At 37.5% G+C, this 21,298-nt stretch overlaps 1 protein-coding gene across 2 annotated transcripts in view; it reads right to left on the bottom strand.

The window, feature by feature from the left end:
* Nucleotides 1-21,298, bottom strand: part of SYNJ2 (synaptojanin 2) — a 146,397-nt gene that overhangs the window by 7,624 nt on the left and 117,475 nt on the right. The window contains exons 18-26 of one of the 2 annotated variants that reach the window (XM_074187922.1): nt 19,944-20,061; nt 16,124-16,342; nt 14,214-14,292; nt 8,479-8,647; nt 7,927-8,100; nt 5,544-5,678; nt 4,002-4,114; nt 2,700-2,808; nt 1,473-1,648 (exon numbers count right to left, since the gene is read on the bottom strand). In XM_074187922.1, the coding sequence (XP_074044023.1) occupies nt 1,473-1,648; nt 2,700-2,808; nt 4,002-4,114; nt 5,544-5,678; nt 7,927-8,100; nt 8,479-8,647; nt 14,214-14,292; nt 16,124-16,342; nt 19,944-20,061 (1,292 nt within the window). The remainder of the gene's footprint in view (nt 1-1,472; nt 1,649-2,699; nt 2,809-4,001; nt 4,115-5,543; nt 5,679-7,926; nt 8,101-8,478; nt 8,648-14,213; nt 14,293-16,123; nt 16,343-19,943; nt 20,062-21,298) is intronic. The other variant, XM_074187923.1, reaches the window with a different exon arrangement.

The following is a 21,298-nucleotide window of genomic DNA, read 5'->3' as shown; positions in this document are numbered from 1 at the left end:
TTTTACAGTGGACCACCCTAGGGAAGACGGACTTCCTGCTAAAAATAAATGCCTCCAAAATCATTTTTTTTTATGGAGACTTTTTTATTTACTTTGTGCGATATTAAGAATCTTCTAGTGGTTTAATATTATAACTGAGTGGGATGGCATTAGGCCTGAAGGACAACCTAATGCATTTTTACTCATCTCACTGATGGTCACAGCTATTTGAGTCATGCATGTTTTTAAAAACACATCATGAATATATAAACCTTCCTGGCTAATGCTTCAAAAACCATCAAAAAAAACTCCCCCACATTAAACAGGCTATTTGTGCTAAAGAAGTTATTCTTTCCACTGTGAATGCCCGTGTTCTTGTTCACACAATCCTGTTGCCATTTCCTTTGGGAGAAAAAAAAAATCTGACAACCCACAACTTTTCTGAGTATTTTACTGCAGCTCTCCAGTGTCACTCTTGGATACGTGGATAGGATGCTACTTGCTAGGTGATTTTTTTTTTGAGAAGAGATATCTCAGAAAGAGAATGAGAAAGGAATGAGGATGAAAGGACAGATGGTAAGCAAAAGCACAGCAGAACTAGTGACCAAGGAAGGAATAGCAAACTAAAGTAGGTAGAACCAAAATAAAATCTACTATCTACAAAGATGAAGAGGTGGCAGAGGGTCACAAAGAAGTTCCAATGATGGCTAGGCCGGTGTTTACCAAATGTCCGGTTAACTAGCACATTCTGAGATCAAACGGGGGATCCAGATGATTCTATGGGTGCAAGTCTTTGTGCTGCTACTGTCCTTACAAATTCATTTCTCTGAAGCAGCAAGCAAGGTGGAGAAGCTCGAGAGTGAGAGCAAAAGACAATCTGCAAGAGAAGCAGCAATAAAAGCTGTCTGACCAACATCCCCAGGCCATGGCCCAGGAAGGTTTAAAGAACATTGCTATCCATGATAAATCATTTTGAAATAAATGAAATATGTGCATGTCAAAATGCACATGTAGGGCTGTGGATAAAGCACTGACCCTGGAATCAAAAGAACCCGTGTGACCCTGAGAAGTCACTTTACCCCAAATGTTTTGACCAAAAAAAAGTCTCCATGCTGAGAAGAAATACAGGAAACCTGTCCACAACTTCCTACATTTTGAGAGCCTTAAGGTCCCTTGTGAAACACATCGCAGCTGTGGATTGTTGAAAGGGAGTACACTTGTTTGTTTTTTTTCCCTCATCTAGAACAAAGAAAGGCCATGTAAGGAGTCACCTAGGATAGAAAGGATAATGTTGTGAAAACTCTTCCTGGAAGTTTATTTATGTCTTGGATTCCTGAATTGGGTAAGGGAGAAAGACTCAAATTCAACTGGCAAAATATATCCTTAATGTAAAAAAAAAAAAAAATCCACCACACTTCTCTCCCACTCAAACTTTCCACTCTCTCCAACAGTTTAATGGCAGGAATAACAAGTTTCTCTTGTTAGCATCTTACTTTTCCTGTCCTTCGTAGAGTTGGCTTCTTAATCACAGGAACCCTGGGTGCGGGTCGATGGGGGAGGAGCTGAGTTGTCTGAGAAGACCCTGGCTTGGACACATTAGATAAGGGCTCTGGTTTGGTAGACACTTGGTTTCTTAAGAAAACTGCATTTAGTGCCTCTTCTTGTGTTCCTGAAATAGAACCAGAGCATATGGAACAAATGAAGGTCTCTCCTAAGCAATCTGAAGGAGCCTCAACCAGCCAGCTCCATTTCCAACTTGAGCCCTATGGCTCCTCCCCAACAGCATGATGGTTCCCAATTCCTTAAGGCTTCCCCATCCTGGTCAAGGATTTAGTAGACATATGGTCAGCTTAGCCTACAACTCAGTATTTAGGAGATCCAGGAGCAATATGCCTCCCTGATAGAAAGAATTCTAAGTATTTGCCATTGGCCTAAAGCTTAGTGCCCTCAGCTGCTCACACTGACCTCCCAGAACAGAGAAAGATGTGAAGATATTGAGAAGAGTCCAATTTCCTGTGAATGGAATTACTTCCACACAACATAAAGTTATAAAAGAGTTTATATTAATGTTTTACCACAACAAAAAAATTCTTTGCAGAGTTGTAAATTTAGATGGTAACAGTAAACTGAATGCACAGGAAAGAATGAAGTCAGACATCAAACTAAAATTTAACTAATTCAATCTGAGACCAAGAAAAAAACAATGGAAAACGTAATGATGAAACTCCAAGGTGGGAATACAGATCTAGGAAAGACTGGTAAGAGTCTGTGTTGTCCATTTTCTCTAGGTGACTCAAAAGAGCAGCTATATGTCTAAAATGTCGAATGGAGCCACTAATACTTGATAACAACAGAACCAATAGAATAAACTAACTTCCATCATCAACTGTCTTTAAATTTATTTTTGTTTATTTCAAGCTCTACCTTCCTTGCGCTGTTATGAAGGTTTCATGATAAAAACTAGGATTTGAGTACCATATATTCTTATAAAGACAGAAAAGGGACCTGAAAATTGACAAATTACAGACTCAGTACCCAAAGTGAAATCTCTTAAGTGGCATTTTAGAGAATATCAAGGACATCAAGGAATACGTAATTTCATATATGAATGGGAAATCCAATTCTTTTTCTAGATAATTTCTGATTGGGGGGAGAAAAAGGAAATTGAAACTCTAAGACTGGCTTAAAAATTTAAAAACCTAGTAGGCTACTCAACTTACCTCCTTTTGCTTCCATGAGACACCGGATGGCTTCCTCAGCTTCCTGAGCATTGGTAGTTTTGATCTGTTTGACATTATATGGCTTACTTATCCCAGTCCTGGCTTTAGGCTTCCCAATAAACAGAAAAGGAAAAGAAGATCAATATTTTTTGAAGACAAAATCTCCACAGAGAACACAGAATAGTATCGCTTGTTGAAGCTGATCAGATGCAGTTACCATTTTTAGAATAAAGGTTCCCCTAAGTCCTCAATGACAGTGCTTCTGAGAAAAAAATTTTCCTTACATATAAATCTGATCATATTTAAAATCTGCTTAAAAACCTGTGTAAATCCTTATTTTTCAGGAGCTCCTTGACCATCTATAGAATAAAGCGCAAATATCTTGATCTGATCCTGAAACCCTTCCTTGTTCTGATGCCTTCTTTCCTTATCTCACACTATTCTCCATATACACTATGCACTAGCCAAACTGGTTTTCTCACCATTCCCCATGTACACCCCACACTTTCCAATCTCTTTTGCTCAGATTGTTTCTTGTTCTAGGACTTGCCCCCTGCCTACTGAAGTCCTCAGCTGAACATCCAGTCCAGTTGTAACCTCCATGATGCAATCCAAGACAGACAGCTCTACTCTACTGATAATTATCTTTCTCCACATCGGACATTAGCCAAAAATATGTAATTTTGTAATATATTTTAGTCAACTGAGTTCCTCTGCTATTCCACTCGCCCCTCCACTGAGTAAGTTTCATATGGGCATGGATATATGTTATCTAATCTTTATGTCTTCCCTAGCACCTGGATGGCATGATGCTCTACAGAGTGAGCATTTACTGCTTATTAAATGAAAACAAGAGAAAACAATTGTCAGATTTCTAGTTTTTCCTATTGTTTAACTCTGTTCTAAGCTGCTAAGCATCCATAAATAAAACAAATGAAGGGCAACCAACTAGAACAGATGCCAGTATCTCCAAAAGTGCATGGATATGAAATCTTGAAGCAATCAGCCCTTTCTTTTTTAAAGATCCACATGAAAACAACATTATTAATGGTATAACAGAATAAGGGGTGGGTTTGGGGTTATTTTTGGAAGGGGGGTATAGAAAATATGTCTTTGCTTTTAAAATTTGACAATAACTTTGCATTGATGAAATATCTAACATGTTTATTGAATTGAAAGGGCAAGAATTTTAAATTTTCATTAACTAAACATAATTTCATCTCCACCTAGGAGACAGAAACAAGGTATAAGGACAACTCTGGGAAATGGGACTTTTTGGTCTGAGAAAAAGTAAGAACTCACAGGCTGCTGAGGGGCTCCTGGAAGAAGTTTAGCTGTCTGTAAAATGGAATATTGCCCATGAGTGCCACAGGAAATAGATGCATCTGAAGCAGACTTTTTCACCATTAAACCAGCTAGAAGGGAAAAAAAAGACATCCTCAAACCTCATGTCCTGGGGCCTGAAGAAAGGTCCAATGGGCCGTCAAGAGAAGTTTCTAACAAGGTTAGATAAACTAGAAGCAAGGCATTTTTTAGTAATGTTAGTTATTTGGCAATTAAAAACCATTCAGAGATATAAAATATATTACAGTCATTTGACAGTGATTTCCCCTTTTTCATCCAGTAATAGATTACTAGAATTCAGCTACCTAGTAGAAAATTTAACTTCTCAGTGTATAGTTAGAATTTTTTTTAAACAAAAAAAAAGAGGAAAGTATTGATTTGGGTGACTTTTATATTATCATTTTGTATTTGTTAAATTTTAAATTTTATTTTATTTTTTAAAATGTCTTGTATTCTTTTGCAACTGAGATTGCTTTGGAATAAACAGGTCAGCAGGAATTCAATAATGAAGTTAAAGAATATGACTGTCTTTTTTAAAAAAAATAATGCTGCTATCCTCACAAAAAAAATCAGGAGAAAATATAAGACAGAAAAGGACAGTCAAAATTGAATTTTCAGAAAGCAAAAAAGTAGTATTGAGAGCAAAGCAGTCAGTTTTAAAAAGCCAAAGAAGACTACCAGAAATGGATGAAGTGACATGTTTTTTGAGTCTTATTTTAATAAGATAATAATAATAATAATAATTTAATAAGATAATATCCTTTAGGATATTATCAGCCACTTCCTTACCAAAACACTACTATTAGAGGACAATGACAATATATGAATTATAGGCTGTCTTGTCACAAGTGTGAGCATACATTGCTACTTAAAGAAATGACAGAGGGCCACAGATGATGAACTAGACAGGATAACAGAGGTTGATTATCTAGCCAGTCCATTCCCTTTATTTAACAGATGAGGAAACTGAAGCTTAGAACCTGCCCATATCTAACACAAACAGTATCAGGGCTGGGATTCCCTGACCTAGTTTACAATGTGATATTATTAAACATGGAACTCTCGGGTCATTTCATTCACCATAATTTTCATAAGGTGAAGAAAGAACTTGGCTGCTTTCAAGTATTGTATGAATTGATGAGACAGGTAGGAAAAGATAATTGATTGACTGTGACTTTAAATTTAAGGAAATCCCCAGCTAGTTGTGTTTCCTGAATTGCAAGGGAAAAAGACTAGAATAAATAACAATTCTGAAAAACCAGTCACTTCCCCCAAAAATACCTTGTGCTATGGTAAAGGCAGCCAGATTAGCATTGACTTCAACTGCAACTCTTTTGTAGATTAAAAATAGAGGAGGAGAAGGAAAATAAGCCAAGTGAATGTGCAAAAACACATAGTTCAAAAGATACCTGGATTCAGTGATTTTTTTTTCAGTGGTAGCATGGAGGCAAGTATTCCCAGCAGGCATTTGTGGCAAACTAAAATCAAGTGAAGTCTTACTTGGAGGGGGGGGTCTCTGTGGTGGGTGAGGTGGCCGAGGCCTGTTAGGAACAGACAGAGACCTGCTTGGAGAACGATGGCGGAAGTCCCCAACAGCTTCCAGCTCCTGTTTTAACTCTGCCAGGTCGGCATCATCTGGAGGATGGTGGAATATGAAGAAGATGGGTTTTCAAAAATGAAGAATGGCAGAAGGGTCAGAATGTCAGCTCCTTTGCAAAGCAGGGGGAATAGAGGATGAGGGAGATGGAAAATGGGAGTGAGGCCATTTGGAGAATGTGGAGGCCAATTGCCTGAATCTGTTGTAGAGGGTCAGCATTCCTGTAGGATATTGAAGTGGCTCCCTCCCTCCCCTCCTTTTTGGGGGGGAGGGGAGGAGGAGGGAGGGAAGGTGGCCTGGGGACGATATCAATGCCTGCTTGGAACATTGAGTGAACCAAGGATGAAGTTAGTTTGGCAAATATACCAGAAATACAGAGTTTTGGAAATATAGTTGTTGAACTTTGAAAGGAACAATAGATCACCACAAAGAAGAATGCTGTGAAAACCCAAAATAGTAATTTTCAAGAGACCAAAGATGCTCATTCATTTGTGAAGTGGAAAAGCTCTGCAAATTGAATGTTCCTGCGCTCTGTTGGGTCTAAGACTGCAACTGATTGTTTTCACCAAGGCTTGGTATCTGGATTTTAATCCCTTGATTAAGGTAAAGCAATATGGGAAAGACATCCCTTCTGCCTCACTATATAGGATGTAAAATCCAAAATGAAGGTGAATTTCCTCCACACAGGGGAAGGAGAAGGGAAAAGGAATTACTTGGCACCTACTGCATATTAGGTGCTGTACAAATGTCTTATTTCAGCCTCACAACAACCCTGGGAAGTAGGAGTTACTGTTATCCCCATTTTACAATTAAAGCAACTGAGGCAGGCCAGGGTTAAGTGACTTGCCCAGAGTCACACAGTTAGTTAAGTCTGAGGCTAGATTTGAACTCAAGTCTTCCTGACTCTGGGCCCAATGCTTAACTTTTTGGAAACCTAGCTGCCTCATAATACTAGGCTCTTGAACATGATAGCTGAATTTGGGATCCCATATGCCTCAGACTCAAGCAGGGGAAAAAAAAAAGCTTAATGTTTTTCATCTCGATGAGAGGTGTAATTAGATGCACAAAAGTCCCTATTTCCCATTAAACACTCAACACTCAACAATACCAAGGAAAATTATATACATTTTCACCAGATGGCAACTTAGCTAACAGAAACAAGATCTCACAGCCCCTTCCCACCTGTACCATATGACAGAGGGACATTCAGAAAACTGATGTGTTCTTGGATGAACAATGGTACATTAAAAAAAAAAGCCTCTTTTTTGAGGAATGCCATGATTTTAGAATTATCTGTATCTCCAATTAAGGATGCACAAGTCCTTTTAAGTGGACAATGTGCAGAATCTTCTACAAATTTATGAAATCTGAAGCAGTCCTCAAGAACCCCTTCTGCTCCTCTGGGTGCTGGGAACATCCCTACTCCTACTACAGAAATAATATCAATGGGGCAGCCAAGTGGCACCAGCACTGGAGTAGGGGACCTGAGTTCAAATCTGACCTCAGACACTTAATACCTACCTAGCTGCATGTTTCTGAGCAGATCACTTAACTACACTGCCACGTAAAAGTTAAAAAAAAAAGAAAAGTAATTATCAGTTTGACCACCTCTGTGCTCAATTTTTAGCACTGTCAACAAAGGGATTCTGGTACACAATGATATCTACAATAGCTGAATGTATGTACTCATCCTTTACAGACTCACTCACTGCTGTCTAAGCCCTTATAATCATGAAAACTAATGTTATTTTATTTTATTATTTTTTTTTTTTTAGGGTTTTGCAAGTCAAGTAGCTTGCCCAAGGCCACACAGCTAGGTAATTATTAAGTGTCTGAGGCCGAATTTGAACTCAGGTACTCCTGCCTCCAGGGCCAGTACTCTATCCACTGCGCCACCTAGCTGCCCCCAATGAATGTTATTTTTTTTATGTTTTTTGTTTGCTTTTCATTTTAATTTATTTTTTCAATTATATTTAAAGATAGTTTTCAACATTGATTTTTGTCAAGTTTTCTCCCTCCCACCCTTCCCTCCTCCAACCCTAAGTTAGTAAATAATCTGATATAGGTATAACATGTACAATCATATTATAAATATTGCCATATTGATCACAGACAGCTAATGTTACTTAAGAACTATTCCAAACAATTTGAACGCTTACAACTTGAACCTTATAAAATTAAGAGTTATTTTGTCATTTTACTCTTAGGAGATGCCTGCCCAGGTCAGGGAAACCATTACCCAAGACCAGTCTGTGCCCAAGGGCTGGATAGAAAGGTCCAAGCTACCTTTGTACGGGTGAGATTTCTTTTTAGTCAGTGCTGGAGACTTGCTGGTAGGTGCACCTGCTGTGGAAGAACTGGGAGCTTCCAAACAATCATCCAGTGACAGTTCTTTGTCAGTGAGGAAGGAGGGATGTTGCTCATCAATCAAATAATCTTCATCCTCATCAAGAATGTCTCCTACAAAGAGAAAGTAATCTAAGATGAAAAAACTCATCTCTCTCCCCTCTAGAGCCCATTTCAACATTAAATCAGGAGACCCTAGAGCACACGCTACATTGACTGTCCAATTGCCATGTACCCTTCCTACAGTTACAAACTAGAGATTCTCAACATGGCTTCTGCAATCCTCCAAGAAGTGTCTATGCATGTGACACAATGTCTACACATGGACAATGACTGTGTCTGTTACTAAGGAATTAAGAAAGACCTGGAGAGTACTTTTAAGAGAACTCTTTACTTCTCTACTCCATTCTAACATTGAATTCTAAAGTTGGAATTGTTTGCTTTTCTTTCCCCACCACTGCCCAGGAGGAGGTTCACACAATAGCTGCTAACCTTCTGATTCATAGTCCGAACTGGAGAAGTCGAAGTTTTCTTCTAATAGACAGGAGTTGGCAGTGGGGGACATTGATACGATGCTATCCCGTTTCCGTACAATTTCTTCTTGAAGACCTTTTAGCCAATCCTTTGTTTTTGGTCGGATCTTCACTGCCCTACCTTTAACCTGAAAAGGCAGGGAGGTTTTAAACGTGTTCCTCTTAGGAAAAGTAGAAAGGAACAAGCTTTTATTAAGTGTCTATTCTATGTGGACTGTGCTAAGTGATTTGCAAATATCTCAGTTTTAGTCTCACAACAATTCTAAATAGAAGATGCTTAAATATTTTCTAACTGAGGAAATTGAAGCAGAGAGAACTTAAGTGATTTTTATCACAAATGTGTCACACTACATGAAGGTTCTTTTTTATTATTTATATTGTATATTACTTTTACCCAATTACCTCTAAAAAAATTTTTTTTTAGGTTTTTGCAAGGCAAATGGGGTTAAGAGGCTTGCCCAAGGCCACACAGCTAGGTAATTATTAAATATATGAGGCCAGATTTGAACTCAGGTGCTCCTGACTCCAGATTGGGTACTCTATCCACTGCGCCACCTAGCCACCCCTAAAAAATTTTAACCTTTTTTTTTTTTACAGAATTTTGAGTTCCACATTCTCTTCCTCTCTCTCCTCTCCCTGCATTGAGAAAGTAAGCAATTTGATAAAGATTACACATATGTAGTCATGCAAAACATACTGCCAGGGTGGCTAGGTGGTGTATTGGATAAAGCACCAGCCTTGGAGTCAGGAGTACCTGGGTTCAAATCTGGTCTCAGACACTTAATAATTACCTAGCTGTGTGGCCTTGGGCAAGCCACTTAACCCCAATTTGCCTTGCAAAAAAAAAAAAAACCCTAAAAAAACCCCATACTTCCATGTTAAAATGTTATGAAAGATGTACACCCTAACAGCAACATGAGGTTGGTTGATGATCAATCTTGATGGACTTGTTTATTTCATCAGTGCAACAATCAGGGACAATTTTGGGGTGTCTGTGGTGGATAATACCATCTGTATCCAAAGAGGGAATTGTGGAGTTTGAACAAAGACCAAAGATTATTACCTTTAATTTTTTTTTTCTTAAAAAGAGGTATCTTACATAATTTTGCTATCTCTTATATTTTATTTTTTCCTTAAGGATATGATTTCTCTCTCAACACACATTCAATTTCCATCAATGTATAGCATGGAAACAATATAAAGACTGATTATCAGACTGCCTTCTATGAGGGATGGGGAAGGGAAGTGAGATTGGGGGAAAATTGTAAAATTCAAAAAGTTATGAAAGAAAATATAGACCGGGGCAGTTAGGGGGCGCAGTGGATAGAGCACCAGCTCTGGAGTCAGGAGTACCTGGGTTCAAATCCGGCCTCAGACACTTAATAATCACCTAGCTGTGTGGCCTTGGGCAAGCCACTTAACCCTATTTGCCTTACAAAAAATCTAACAACAAAAAAAAAAAACAGACCCAAAAAAACCACCAAGAAAAATAGAGAAAGTTTTTTTAAAACTATGCTTAGCTCTTATATGTAGACTCCATCACTTCTTTCTCTGGGTATGGATTTCATTTTTCTTCATAAAGTCCTTCAGAGTTGTCTTGGAACATTAAATTGCTTAGAATTTCTATTTCACAACTAATTATCATACAATATTGCTATTACTGAATACATTGTTCTCCTTGTTCTGCTCATTTCACTTGAGGTTAAAAGTCTTTCCAAATTTCTCTAAGAACATCCTGCTCATCATAGCACAATAGGATTCCATTACAGTCATATACCACAATTTGTTTAGTCATTCTCCAATTGATGGGCATTCCCTCAATTTCCAATTTTTTTGCCACCAGAAAAAAAGTTATTATAAATATTTTTGTACAGAGATCTTTTTCCTTTTTGTTTTTTTTATCTCTTTGAAATAAAGATGCAATAGTGGCATTTCTGGCTCAAAGGGTATTCATGGTTTTATCACCCTTTGGGCTAAGTTCCAAATTGCTCTATAGAATGGTTTGAATCGGTTCACAACTCCACCTACAAAGTCTTCAATTTCTGAAATCCCCTCCAACATTTGCCATTTTCCTTTACTGTCACATTAGTCAATCTGATAGGTGTGGGGTGGTACCTTATACTTGTTTTAATCTGCATTTCTCCAATCAGGGTTTCTGAGCGTAGGATCTGTAAACTTGATTTTTATTTTAATGACTGCTTTTCCACATAGTATAAGTGCTTTATGCATTTAAAAGCATTAATCTGAGGAGTATATAGTCTTCACCAGTTAACCAAAAGAATTCTTGCTGTACAGGATGAGTTCAGAAAAATCTGGAAAGATTTGCATGAACTGAGGCATAGTGAAGTGAGCAAAACCAGGAGAACACCACAGCAATGGCAAAATTGTGTGATGATCAATTCTGAGTGATTTAGCTGCTTTCCCAGGATAATCCCAAAGGACTCATGATGAAAAATGCTATCTGATTCCAAAGAAATAACTGATGGGAGTCTGATGACTGACACATACTACTTTTCACTTATTTTTTTTAGTTCAAGTTTTCTTCCACAAAATGACTTAAATGATAATGTTTTCATAATTACACATGTATAACCTATATCAGATTGTTTATTGTGTCTGGGAAAGGGGGCAAGGAAGGAAAGAGAGAATTTGGAACTAAAAATTTTTTAAAAAAAGAACGATGCAGTACTGCTTAATTTAATTATTTTTATTTTGCAAAATTTTATCAACAAGCAATTATATTAGGGATGATGTATGCTAGGTAGTGAAAGAGAGAACTCAATTTGGGCCTATCACAGGGAATATGAAATATTGGGAAATGACAGGTGTAAAAACAAAGAGTATTAAAGTATATACATTTATGTATATGTGTGAATATATATATAAATAAATATAAACACACACACACACACACACACACACACACACACACATCTATATATGAAAAGAGAGAGAGAGAGAATATAAGGGACAGTGAAATGAAGAAAACAATCAGATACATATTTTAATCCAAGAACCAATCTCTGAAGGCAGGTGGTTTTGGCTCTAACCACAGGTTGGTTCTGCCACTTAATGTGTGCTTTCTACAACACTAAATCACCAACTCTGTTAGCCTCACTTTCTTCTTTTACAAAGTGAAGGTGTACTGGGAGGATCCTAAGAATCTTTCACTCCCTTCCCCTGAGCTTGGCTGGCACCACTGTCAGAACATTTGGGAGAGGCAAAAGTTTTTTTGGTCACCTATACCCTCTTTCTTCATCTGTTCTCAATCTTAAGAGTTTGGACTGTTTAGTCCAGTTTTAGACTGCTGCTCTGGTTGCTAGGTAGCACAGTGTATGAAGTGTCAGGTCCAGAGTCAAGAAGACTTGTGTTCTGAGCTCAAATCTGCCCTTAGACACTTATTAGCTATTTGACCCTGGACAACCCCAAATGGAATCACAAAGTATCAGATATGATTGAAAATGAGTAAACAACAACAGATTTCTGCTAGGAACTCTCATCCTCCATGTTAGATTCGGTTAGTTTATGAATCCTGCCTTGTCTCAGTCAGCATGGCCTCTTGTTTTCCTCCTTGGGCCAAGAATTAACCACTGTAAGCCTGTCTCCTCCTCTGTAAGATAGGGACAATAAATGAGGAGATAACTAGTTGCTCCCTCTTTCATTCCTAAATCTATGATCCCCTAAGCACAAAAGAATTTTGTAACAATAGAATGAGATAATACATGAAAAGTGATTTGCAAATTTTGAAGTACAACATGAATGCGAGTTACTGCTGCTATTGCCTGAGCGACTAATTCTGAAGTACACAAAGGGGGAATTTTATATTTCAATCCTAAGCAACCTCACCACTTAACATGACATTACAGAGCTCTTATCTCAACAGTCTACAAAGACTTTCCTTCAATCAATTCTTACTATCTTTGTCTTCAGCCTATAATGCTACTGCCCACTCCCTTCTTCTATCTTTTTTTTTTTACTTTGGAAAAGATACCAAGCTCCTGGATCCTTTCCAGTATCTCTAACTACCCTTTTATCTCCACTGCCAACCTTTCTTCCCCTCCAGTCAAGGCTTGAAGTAAATAAGCCCACAAGGTTTAGATTTCTATCCTGTTTTCCTTCCCCCTATACTGTCTCCTTTCTCTCCTGTAATCTCCTTCATTCTCATATCCTGGAGCAGCATCTCTGTGAAAGTGATTGTCAATTATTTATCTCCAGCCCTGGTCTCATCCCCAAACTTCAGACCTAGACTATATACTGGACATCTTCCCTTGGATATCCCATTAGTCAGTGGGTCAATGTGTCTAAAAATGGGAATTCTTTCCTCAAAAACTCTTTCCCAGTGACTTTTGTATTTATGTCCATGGCAACATCATTTTAGTTTTTCATGTTTGAAATTTGATGTTTTTGATTTTTGTTTCACCTAGCATATCTGGCCAGTTTTCAAATTTTATCATCTTACTTCTCAACTTTTCTAACAACCTTCTCTATGTCCCTCTTCCCCCCCGCCAATCTCCCCACTCTATCCAAATCCTCATGATCACCTCCTTAGACTACTGAAATAGCCTATTTAGTCTCATTTTCTTAAGTTCCCTCCTACTACATTCCCAAAATGATCTTCCTAAAGCACAGGCCTGACCCTGCTCAAAGTGTCAGTGGTTGGCTTCCTATTGCCTTCAAGATTAAAACACTGCAAATTCTTCTGATAGACATTTAAGGTCCTTCATAACCTGACTCCATACTATCTTTCAGGACTGATGATCTATTTTTGTCCATTACTTTGTCTAAGATTCAGCCAAATGGATGTATGAGGTGTCCCTCACACATAACATTCCATCCTCCTTCAAGATGTACCTGAAATGCACTCTCTCTCCTTCTATTGGTCTCTTGGCATCCCTAGATTCCTTAAATTCTCAGCTCAGTAAATAAGATCTTTGACCCTATGAGATTCAAAAGAGGGTCAGCTGATAATGCCCACTCCCTGAAATTACCCTGTATCACTTCATCTGTGTACATGTTGTCTCCTCCAAAAAAATGTGAAATTCTTGAGTAGAGATTATTTCATTTCTCTTTGCATCCCACCTCTCATATGGTGTTTATTAAATGCTTATCAAGTTGACTATTCAACAGATCTCAATTGTCTGAGTATAGTTTAAGTTTCTAAACAGGGAGTGCAAGGTTCTCCAAAATGTCAGCACCATCCAGTTTTTTTCCAATATTCCCTCACATCACTCCTGTGTTAGAGTGCCCCAGATCAGCCAAACTAGAACTTTACTACTACTACTACTACTCCTCCTCCATTTACCTACCATGGCACACCCCACTTATGTGGCTTCATTCACATGGTTCCCCATGTCTGGATTTCTCTGTCCCTATTCTTATCTGACAAATTCCTACCATTCCAGATATGCCGTACTCCTCCAAAGTAACCTCAAGAGAAGACTCATAGGTGGAGTAATGTAGGTGAGGGTCATGTAGGTGATTCAGTGAAAAAGATATTTTAGTAATCTAGCCTGGGATAAATCATTCAATCTCAGCTAACAAACCTCAGTTAAGTGTTAGATTTCAAACATAAAAGAGTCAGGGTTATTGTTCATAGTGAGATACTTAAAGTCCAAAAAGTAGAAAGAAGAATGAGAGAAACACTGCACACAGAGACACTCAACATGGCTCTAGATCCTACCATGGGAGACTTACCTTCATGCCATCCACATCTAAGACATTAAGGGCTGACCGGCTATCAGCAAAAGTTACCAACATTTGCCCTTGATTGATCCTAGAAAGAAGAGAGACAAATAAAAGTAGTTTATAGGATAAATAAAGAAAAAATAGTACAACTAGCTGTTGTATTGGGTTCCAGGTTAATCTCTGTCCTTGTGAATGGAGAAGAGTTGCTATTAATTTTGTAGGATCAGTTCAAGAATTTCTTTCCCCCGGGGCAAGCCTTGATTGTTAGGTTAAGGTGGCACAGGGGACAGAGAAACAGTCTCAGAAAAATGAAATCCTGGTTTTAAGTCTTGTCTCTGACTTAACCATTCAGTGCTCCAGATAATTCTCTTGAGCTTACAGTTTAAGTACTAACCTGTTTCAATAAAGGAAGTCTCTTCCTCTAGATATTACCTTACAACAATGATATCATATATTTGATCCAAGCCTGGATTACTGAGGATCATTTCTCAGGCAAGAGGGCATGATACATAGGAAAGAGGGAAAATAGGAATGAAGGGAGAAGGAAAGTGGGAGAGGGGGGAAAAAGGAGAGGAAAAAAAGGGAAGAAACATGGAGGAGAGAAGGAGAAGGGCTCAGGAAAGGAAGGGAGGAATAATAGAAGATAACGGGGAGGAGAGCGGGAAAGAAAAGAAACAAGAGAAAGCAGATAGGAGATATGAAAGGAGAATTTCCAGGGACATTGAGGATTTCTAGAACAAAAAGTGATGTTATGCATAAAGACCCAAAATCTATCAAAGAGATAACTTTTTAAAATTTTTTTCTTTAATTTATTTACACATTACTAAAATATTCTTGTTTAAGAGTAAACATAATGAGAAATAAAGCAAAAGAAAAGAGAAAAAAAATGTGTTTTAGTCTGTGTCCTGATACCATCAGCTCTGTCTCAGGTAGATCACTTTCTTTATCATAAGTCCATCACAGTAGTTATTTCCATATTTTTCCACAGTTGCTGTTGCTGATTGTAATTCCCTCCATCCATTCCTCCCCACTACCATCTATTATATTTTTGAAGAGATAACTTTAAATGGTTAGAGGAAAGAGTCTCTCTGATACAGTAACCTGGAATCCACAATGCCTCCCCCCGCCCAAAAAAAAGAAAGAAAGAAAAAAGAAAAAGAAAAAAAGAATTTCTTCTCATATCACAGGTTTCGATGTCCAGATATAAGGACTGAAGGCAAATATACCAAATAGTCTTAATAGACAGAATCTTCTAAATAGAGAGAAAATAAAACAAATGATACATTTAAGTACAAGTAAGGTCTGGCACATGAGTTAAATCAGGAAAAAGGAACTAAAAAACAGAAAGTCTATACAGGTAACACATAATGGCACAATTTATTCCTTTTTTTTGTTTCCGTTTTTTCAAGACAATAGGTTTAAAGTGACTTGCCCAAGGTCACACGGCTAGGTAATCATCAAATGTCTAAGGCTAGATTGGAACACAGATCCTCCTAACTCCAGGGCCGGTGTTCTATCCACTGAGCCACCTAGCTGCCCCTCACAATTCATTCTTAAGATCACAATAAGCTTATAAATACCCTATTCACACTGTTGTTAAACTCAGTAATCTTGGTCCTTATAATATATATATAATTATATATATAATAAGTAATTTTTTAAATCTTAAGAGGGGCACTATGTTACTTTTGGATGAACAATAGGAAGAAAAGAAATAGCCGTGTTTCCCCCCTACCCCCAATCCTAGACTGAATGGCAAAGGAGAAGGCAGAAAACAAGTGAGAGATGGAAAGAGAAGAAATCAATGGGAGGTGCCAGAATGTCAAATCTTGTCAAAGAAAAGAAATGAGCGGTTCCCTACTGAAACCCAGGATATCCTTATAGCAACACACATAGATTTAGCGGCCACTGGTATTTACCTGACAAGAATTATGGTCCCATAATTCCCTAAGGTTTGCATAAGCTCAGCCCGTAAATCCTCAGGGAATTCATTTTTTTCTTCCAGGGTTGGTGACTGCAGGTTTATTACCACTGTAGCATCTAAGGGTCCCTGGAAAGATGACACTTCCTGGAAGACTCTATCCCGAGCATCTACATCCACTTCTTGGATTTCCACTTCCACAACAGCCAACACAGGTCTATTAAACACCCAGAAGAGAGAGTACAAAGGTAATTTCATTCATGAAAGAAGTTCACTGAACAGATCCTTAATATTTGCATCCTTCCACTGTTTCCCTTGCTCATTTTTATCCCAACAATTTGTCCAGGAGATAGGGTAACACTTGTCCTATTTTACAAATAAGTAAGGGGTTTTACTGCTTTCATTTTTTGGTGGAAGAAGTCCTGTAAGAGGAATATTGCTGCTCTTTAATTATTGTAGTCAGCACTTAGAAAATAATTATCTCAGCTGGATCTTAATGATTGTTCAATTATTAAGGACAAAAACTTAAAGGGTTTTAAGCCAGTCGAGTGTTTAATAACTTATGGACAAGGTGAGGGAATTTACATTTGGGAAGTGAAGGAAAGATGGCTTCACGCATTCTCAATTAAGAAATAAATTGGTAATGCTTAACTGAGGGATAGAAGGTAGGTAGTGAAGAGCACCAATTCTAGAGTCAGGAAGACTTATCTTACAATCAGTGTGCTCTTAGAGAAGGTGTGTGTATGTGTGTGTAAAACATTGTAAGAGTATGTGTGACACAGAGTGTGAATGAGTGTGTTTATGTGTATGGCACAGTGTGTGTATGTGACAGTGTGAACGTGTGTGAAAGAGAGCATGTGTGTGTAAAATAATGTAAGAGTGTGTGTGACACAGAGTATGAATGAGTGTGTTTATGTTTATGGCACAGAGTGTGTGTGACAGAGTGTGAATGAGTGTGTTTATGTGTATGGCACAGTGTGTGTGACAGAGTGTGAATGAGTGTGTTTATGTGCATGGCACAGTGTGTGTATGTGAAAGAGAGTGAGTGTGTGTTTGTGTGTGTGTGTGACAGTGTGAGCATGTGTGTATATGTGCGTGTGATAGAGAGAGAGAGAGAGAGAGAGAGAGTGTGTGTGTGTGTGTGTGTGTGTGTGTGTGTTTCTATGGCTCTAAGGTTCGTCCTGCTCCTAACTATGATCTAATCCAACAGTGCTTAGACCTGGAGAGGTCAACAATGTGTCCACCTGGGTATACTTTTGTAGCAGGGGGTGGGGATGGGAGTCTTACCTTTGAACCTGGTTCTCGAACTCTAAACCCAGGCCTGATGATTCATAGATGCTTGGTGACAGGTTAACTCCACTATCCTCAGAATCCCCTGTACTACCCCCCCCAAAAAAAACCCACCCACTTCTCACTAGAATGCACTTTCTTACTGTCATACTAACCATGAAACAATTGTTATTTAGTGTTGATTGGACTGAATTGCAAAGATCAACAGCTACTATTATATCATTATTTCAATTGATCCTACACTATATTGTTTTGGGTACCTGCTCTTCCCTCTCCTCCACCCTCCAGACTCTTTCCCCCAAAAAACTTCCCATCTCCCATAAATCCTCCCTAGAGGATCTTCCCAACATGTTTCAGTCATCTGTCTTTTTCAGAAAAGCATTTTCTGGAATATGAATATAATGCATGAAAGTACCTTTCTCATGCTTCATTCCAATTCAATAAACTCAAGGAACTTTTGTCCTTAAATTTAATGATTATGAAAAATTCAGAAAAGGCTATTTAAAATAATATTTATGATATCACATTCAGGAAACAGCACAATCATCCTTTGTTTTTAGTTGTAGCTTTGAAATTAAGAAATTTAAATGAAAGCTTACAAATAATTTGGATGCCACTAATTCAAAATGCATTGTTTCAATAAGAAGGATGAGCATACAGCAAAAATCAGAGTTTCCAAATACGGGACCATAGGTTAGAATCGAAGCTAGTTCAAAGCTGATTCAGTTCAACATTGCTGTTTTACGATGTGGAAACTTGCCCATATTCATCCAGTAATTAATATCAGAGGCAGAAATCCATATCCTTTGACTCTTCTACTGGGGTTTCTTTCCAAAACCACTTTGGCAGCACCCAAAAAATTTACTAATTTTCTTTTTATCAGAGCAGGTACAAATCCCTTAAACATTTGTTTTAATTATGTGAATGTAAGAAAACTATATTTCTTTTTTTTTAAAGGGGGGAGGGAGGAGAAATAAATCCAAAAATAAATAGGTGATGGCATATTTCCAATGATGACCTATATTCAGGAAGTGATCTATTGGATATTGTCTAGAAAGTGTTAGATTAGAAAAAGATGTGGGTGTTGGTTATATAGTGGGCATGAAGAATATAGATATAGATAATAGAAAGCTTGAGTGTTGCTCTGAGCCTTCAAAATATACTTGAGGCATGCAACCAAAAATCCTAGAAAAGGAACAAATTTTAAATGCTCAATTAAACACCAAACTGGAAATCTTGAAAATCAAAGGATGGATTAATAAAAGTGAAAGAAAACAATAAATAAAATTAGGAGCTGGTTTTATGAAAAAAATCAAATTAACATAAACCAGTGTTCAATTTGATTTAAAAAAGAAAACAAATAGTATCAAAAACAAAAAGAGTAAATTCATCATCTATGAGGGAGAAATTAAAGCAATTAGGAGTGATTTTGTCCAATTATATGCCAACAAATCTGACAATCTAAGTGAAATGGATGCATATTTACCAAAATGTAAATTTCCCAGACTAAAAGAAGAGAAACAAGAATACAAAATATAATTGAGTATTGCTATATGGAAAACTTACGTGGGACACAGACAGAATCTCAAAGATGATAAAAGTCTAGATAGAAAGTGAACTATACTCAGGGAGGGAATACTCACATTGATCTGATCACAGAATTCATTAAAGCATTAAGTATCAAAAAATGAAATATTTTTCAGTAATTCAGATTGTCTTTGTCCCATATTATTGTTAATTGTTGAAGTTTTAAAATATCTTCCAATTAAAAAAAAAATCAATTCTGGGAAACATGACGTGTTCCTTATCATAAATTTTAAGCTATAGTTTCTTTGCTCATACAATAGCATCACCTCTAAATTGCAAAGGGAAGTATAAAGAAGGCAAAGGACCAGGCACCTAGAAATGAGGAAGAAAGTTACAGCCAAAGCATGCAAAGGAAATTATAATCGACAAAAGCTAAACTAAGTACATACATATATATATATACATATATATATATATATGTATATATATATATATGGGAAAAAATAATTAACATCTTTATATTTTCATTAACTTCTAAATAGTATTTATAATTATCTTTAATTATGAATGTGGAAAACAAACCATTATTGAGAAGGCATCAACACCCTTCAGCTGGATTGCCAGAGGTGCCAAAGACACACAAAAAAAGGTTACAAACCCTCAATGCAGAGGGTGATGGTGCTCGGACACAATGCTGTTTTTGTTACATTTCTAAGAATTGCTACTCTTCCTTTCCTCTTGCCTTCACTGGTTATCTCCTTTGTGCCAAAGTCAAAAGACAAAAGAGCATACCAAAGACACAGTTTTCATTGTAGCCCATCAGTCTCCTCACATGGCAAGCAGAAAACAATGTTCCGTTCTCTCTACATATAGCACGCACCCAGCTTGGAAGAGTAGCAAATATGGCATTTTCAAATCTCATGAGACCAAATTCAAAAGCTAGTTAAAAACCCTGGAAGTAAAAATGTCTTCAGACATTTGAACCTCAGAAAAGACATTACCTGTGGTCAGAAGCTTGAAGTTCTGCTCGACCATAGTACATAAGAACGCCAGGAGACCAGGTGTGTTTGATTTTGGTGTCAGCATTTAAATCACTGTCTAGAAGGTTGAGCTCTCCCGCTAAAGGGGGATTCCATTTGTGGGATGCACAATTAAAGAAAACACACATTAAAATATAACATTTAAAAATAAGAGCCCTAAATGAAGAAAAACAAATGTACTGATGAATTCCTTTCTATGAATTTCCAATATACTAGATGATTTTCTTATTTAATCTTCACATAGTGAAACTATTATCATTCTCATTTTTCAGGGCAGAGAACAAACTTAGGATGCTTAAATGACTATGGCAGACAAATTGATTTGCCCTCTTATCTTGTGACTCTGCTTTTATTCTCTATTACAACTGTTATTCTAGTCTAGGAGGATACTTCCTTAAAACATTAGCTCTCCTGTATCTCCCACCACTCTCACAAAGCTATATGAAACCCTGTCAGACTAGGAAAGGTCTGGCTTCAACCTACATTAACTGACATGTTACTTTACTCTTCCCTTCCACATAATTCACTCATATCCTACAGCCATACCCTAATCTGCTCCTGTCTATTCCCTACACTTCTGCAGGCTGCCCTCATGCCAGGTAAGCATTCCCTCCACATCTCTGTCTATTAAAATCTTTCATTTCCTTTAAGACCCACCTAAGAAGACACCTTATCTGATATTTGGCAGAACAAAGTTTCTCCCTCCCTTCTAATATCATTAACTGCATTTTGCCTAGACCCTTCCCCTTTGCAAAAATAACAATTTTCTTCCTTGTATGAGAATTAATTCCGTATCCATCCTTTTCCTTATTAGAGTGTAGTGTCCAAGACGATAGGGGCTGTCATTTTTCATATTCTGAACCATATCATCTGGCATAGCATCTTGTTTAATATCTATTTGTTAAATTGAACATGATAAAAAGCTAAGCATTACCACCTAGCATGCAAGTTTAAATTTGGGAGATGCTGACTCACATGGCTGTTATGAATTCATATCATAACAAAGGAAACCATGAATTTCAGTAGTGCCTGTATTTCTTTGTAGTATTAGTGGAATAAAATCCTTGAGGTCCATCAAATTTATCATTCAAGTTTGATGGTATCCTTCACTACTTCAAGAGATTAAGTATTTTGCTTAGGGAATAAACTTGGAAATAAAATTGCTCTGTGTGTCTGAGAACCCTTAGTCTGACAAGCCCCACTTCAAAAAGCTTGGTATGGTGACATAACATAACTGCTGAGTAAATATTATCTGAAGAAAATGGATTTTTTTTAATCTACCTGAGTTTATACATTTCCTAGCCTTGAATACTAGC

The sequence above is a fragment of the Macrotis lagotis genome, chromosome 5 (genome assembly GCF_037893015.1).
Source record: "Macrotis lagotis isolate mMagLag1 chromosome 5, bilby.v1.9.chrom.fasta, whole genome shotgun sequence".
In the NCBI taxonomy this organism is placed as follows: Eukaryota; Metazoa; Chordata; class Mammalia; order Peramelemorphia; family Peramelidae; genus Macrotis; species Macrotis lagotis.
Note: the sequence above shows the minus strand (reverse complement) of the source record. Positions and strands in the feature narration are given on the sequence as shown.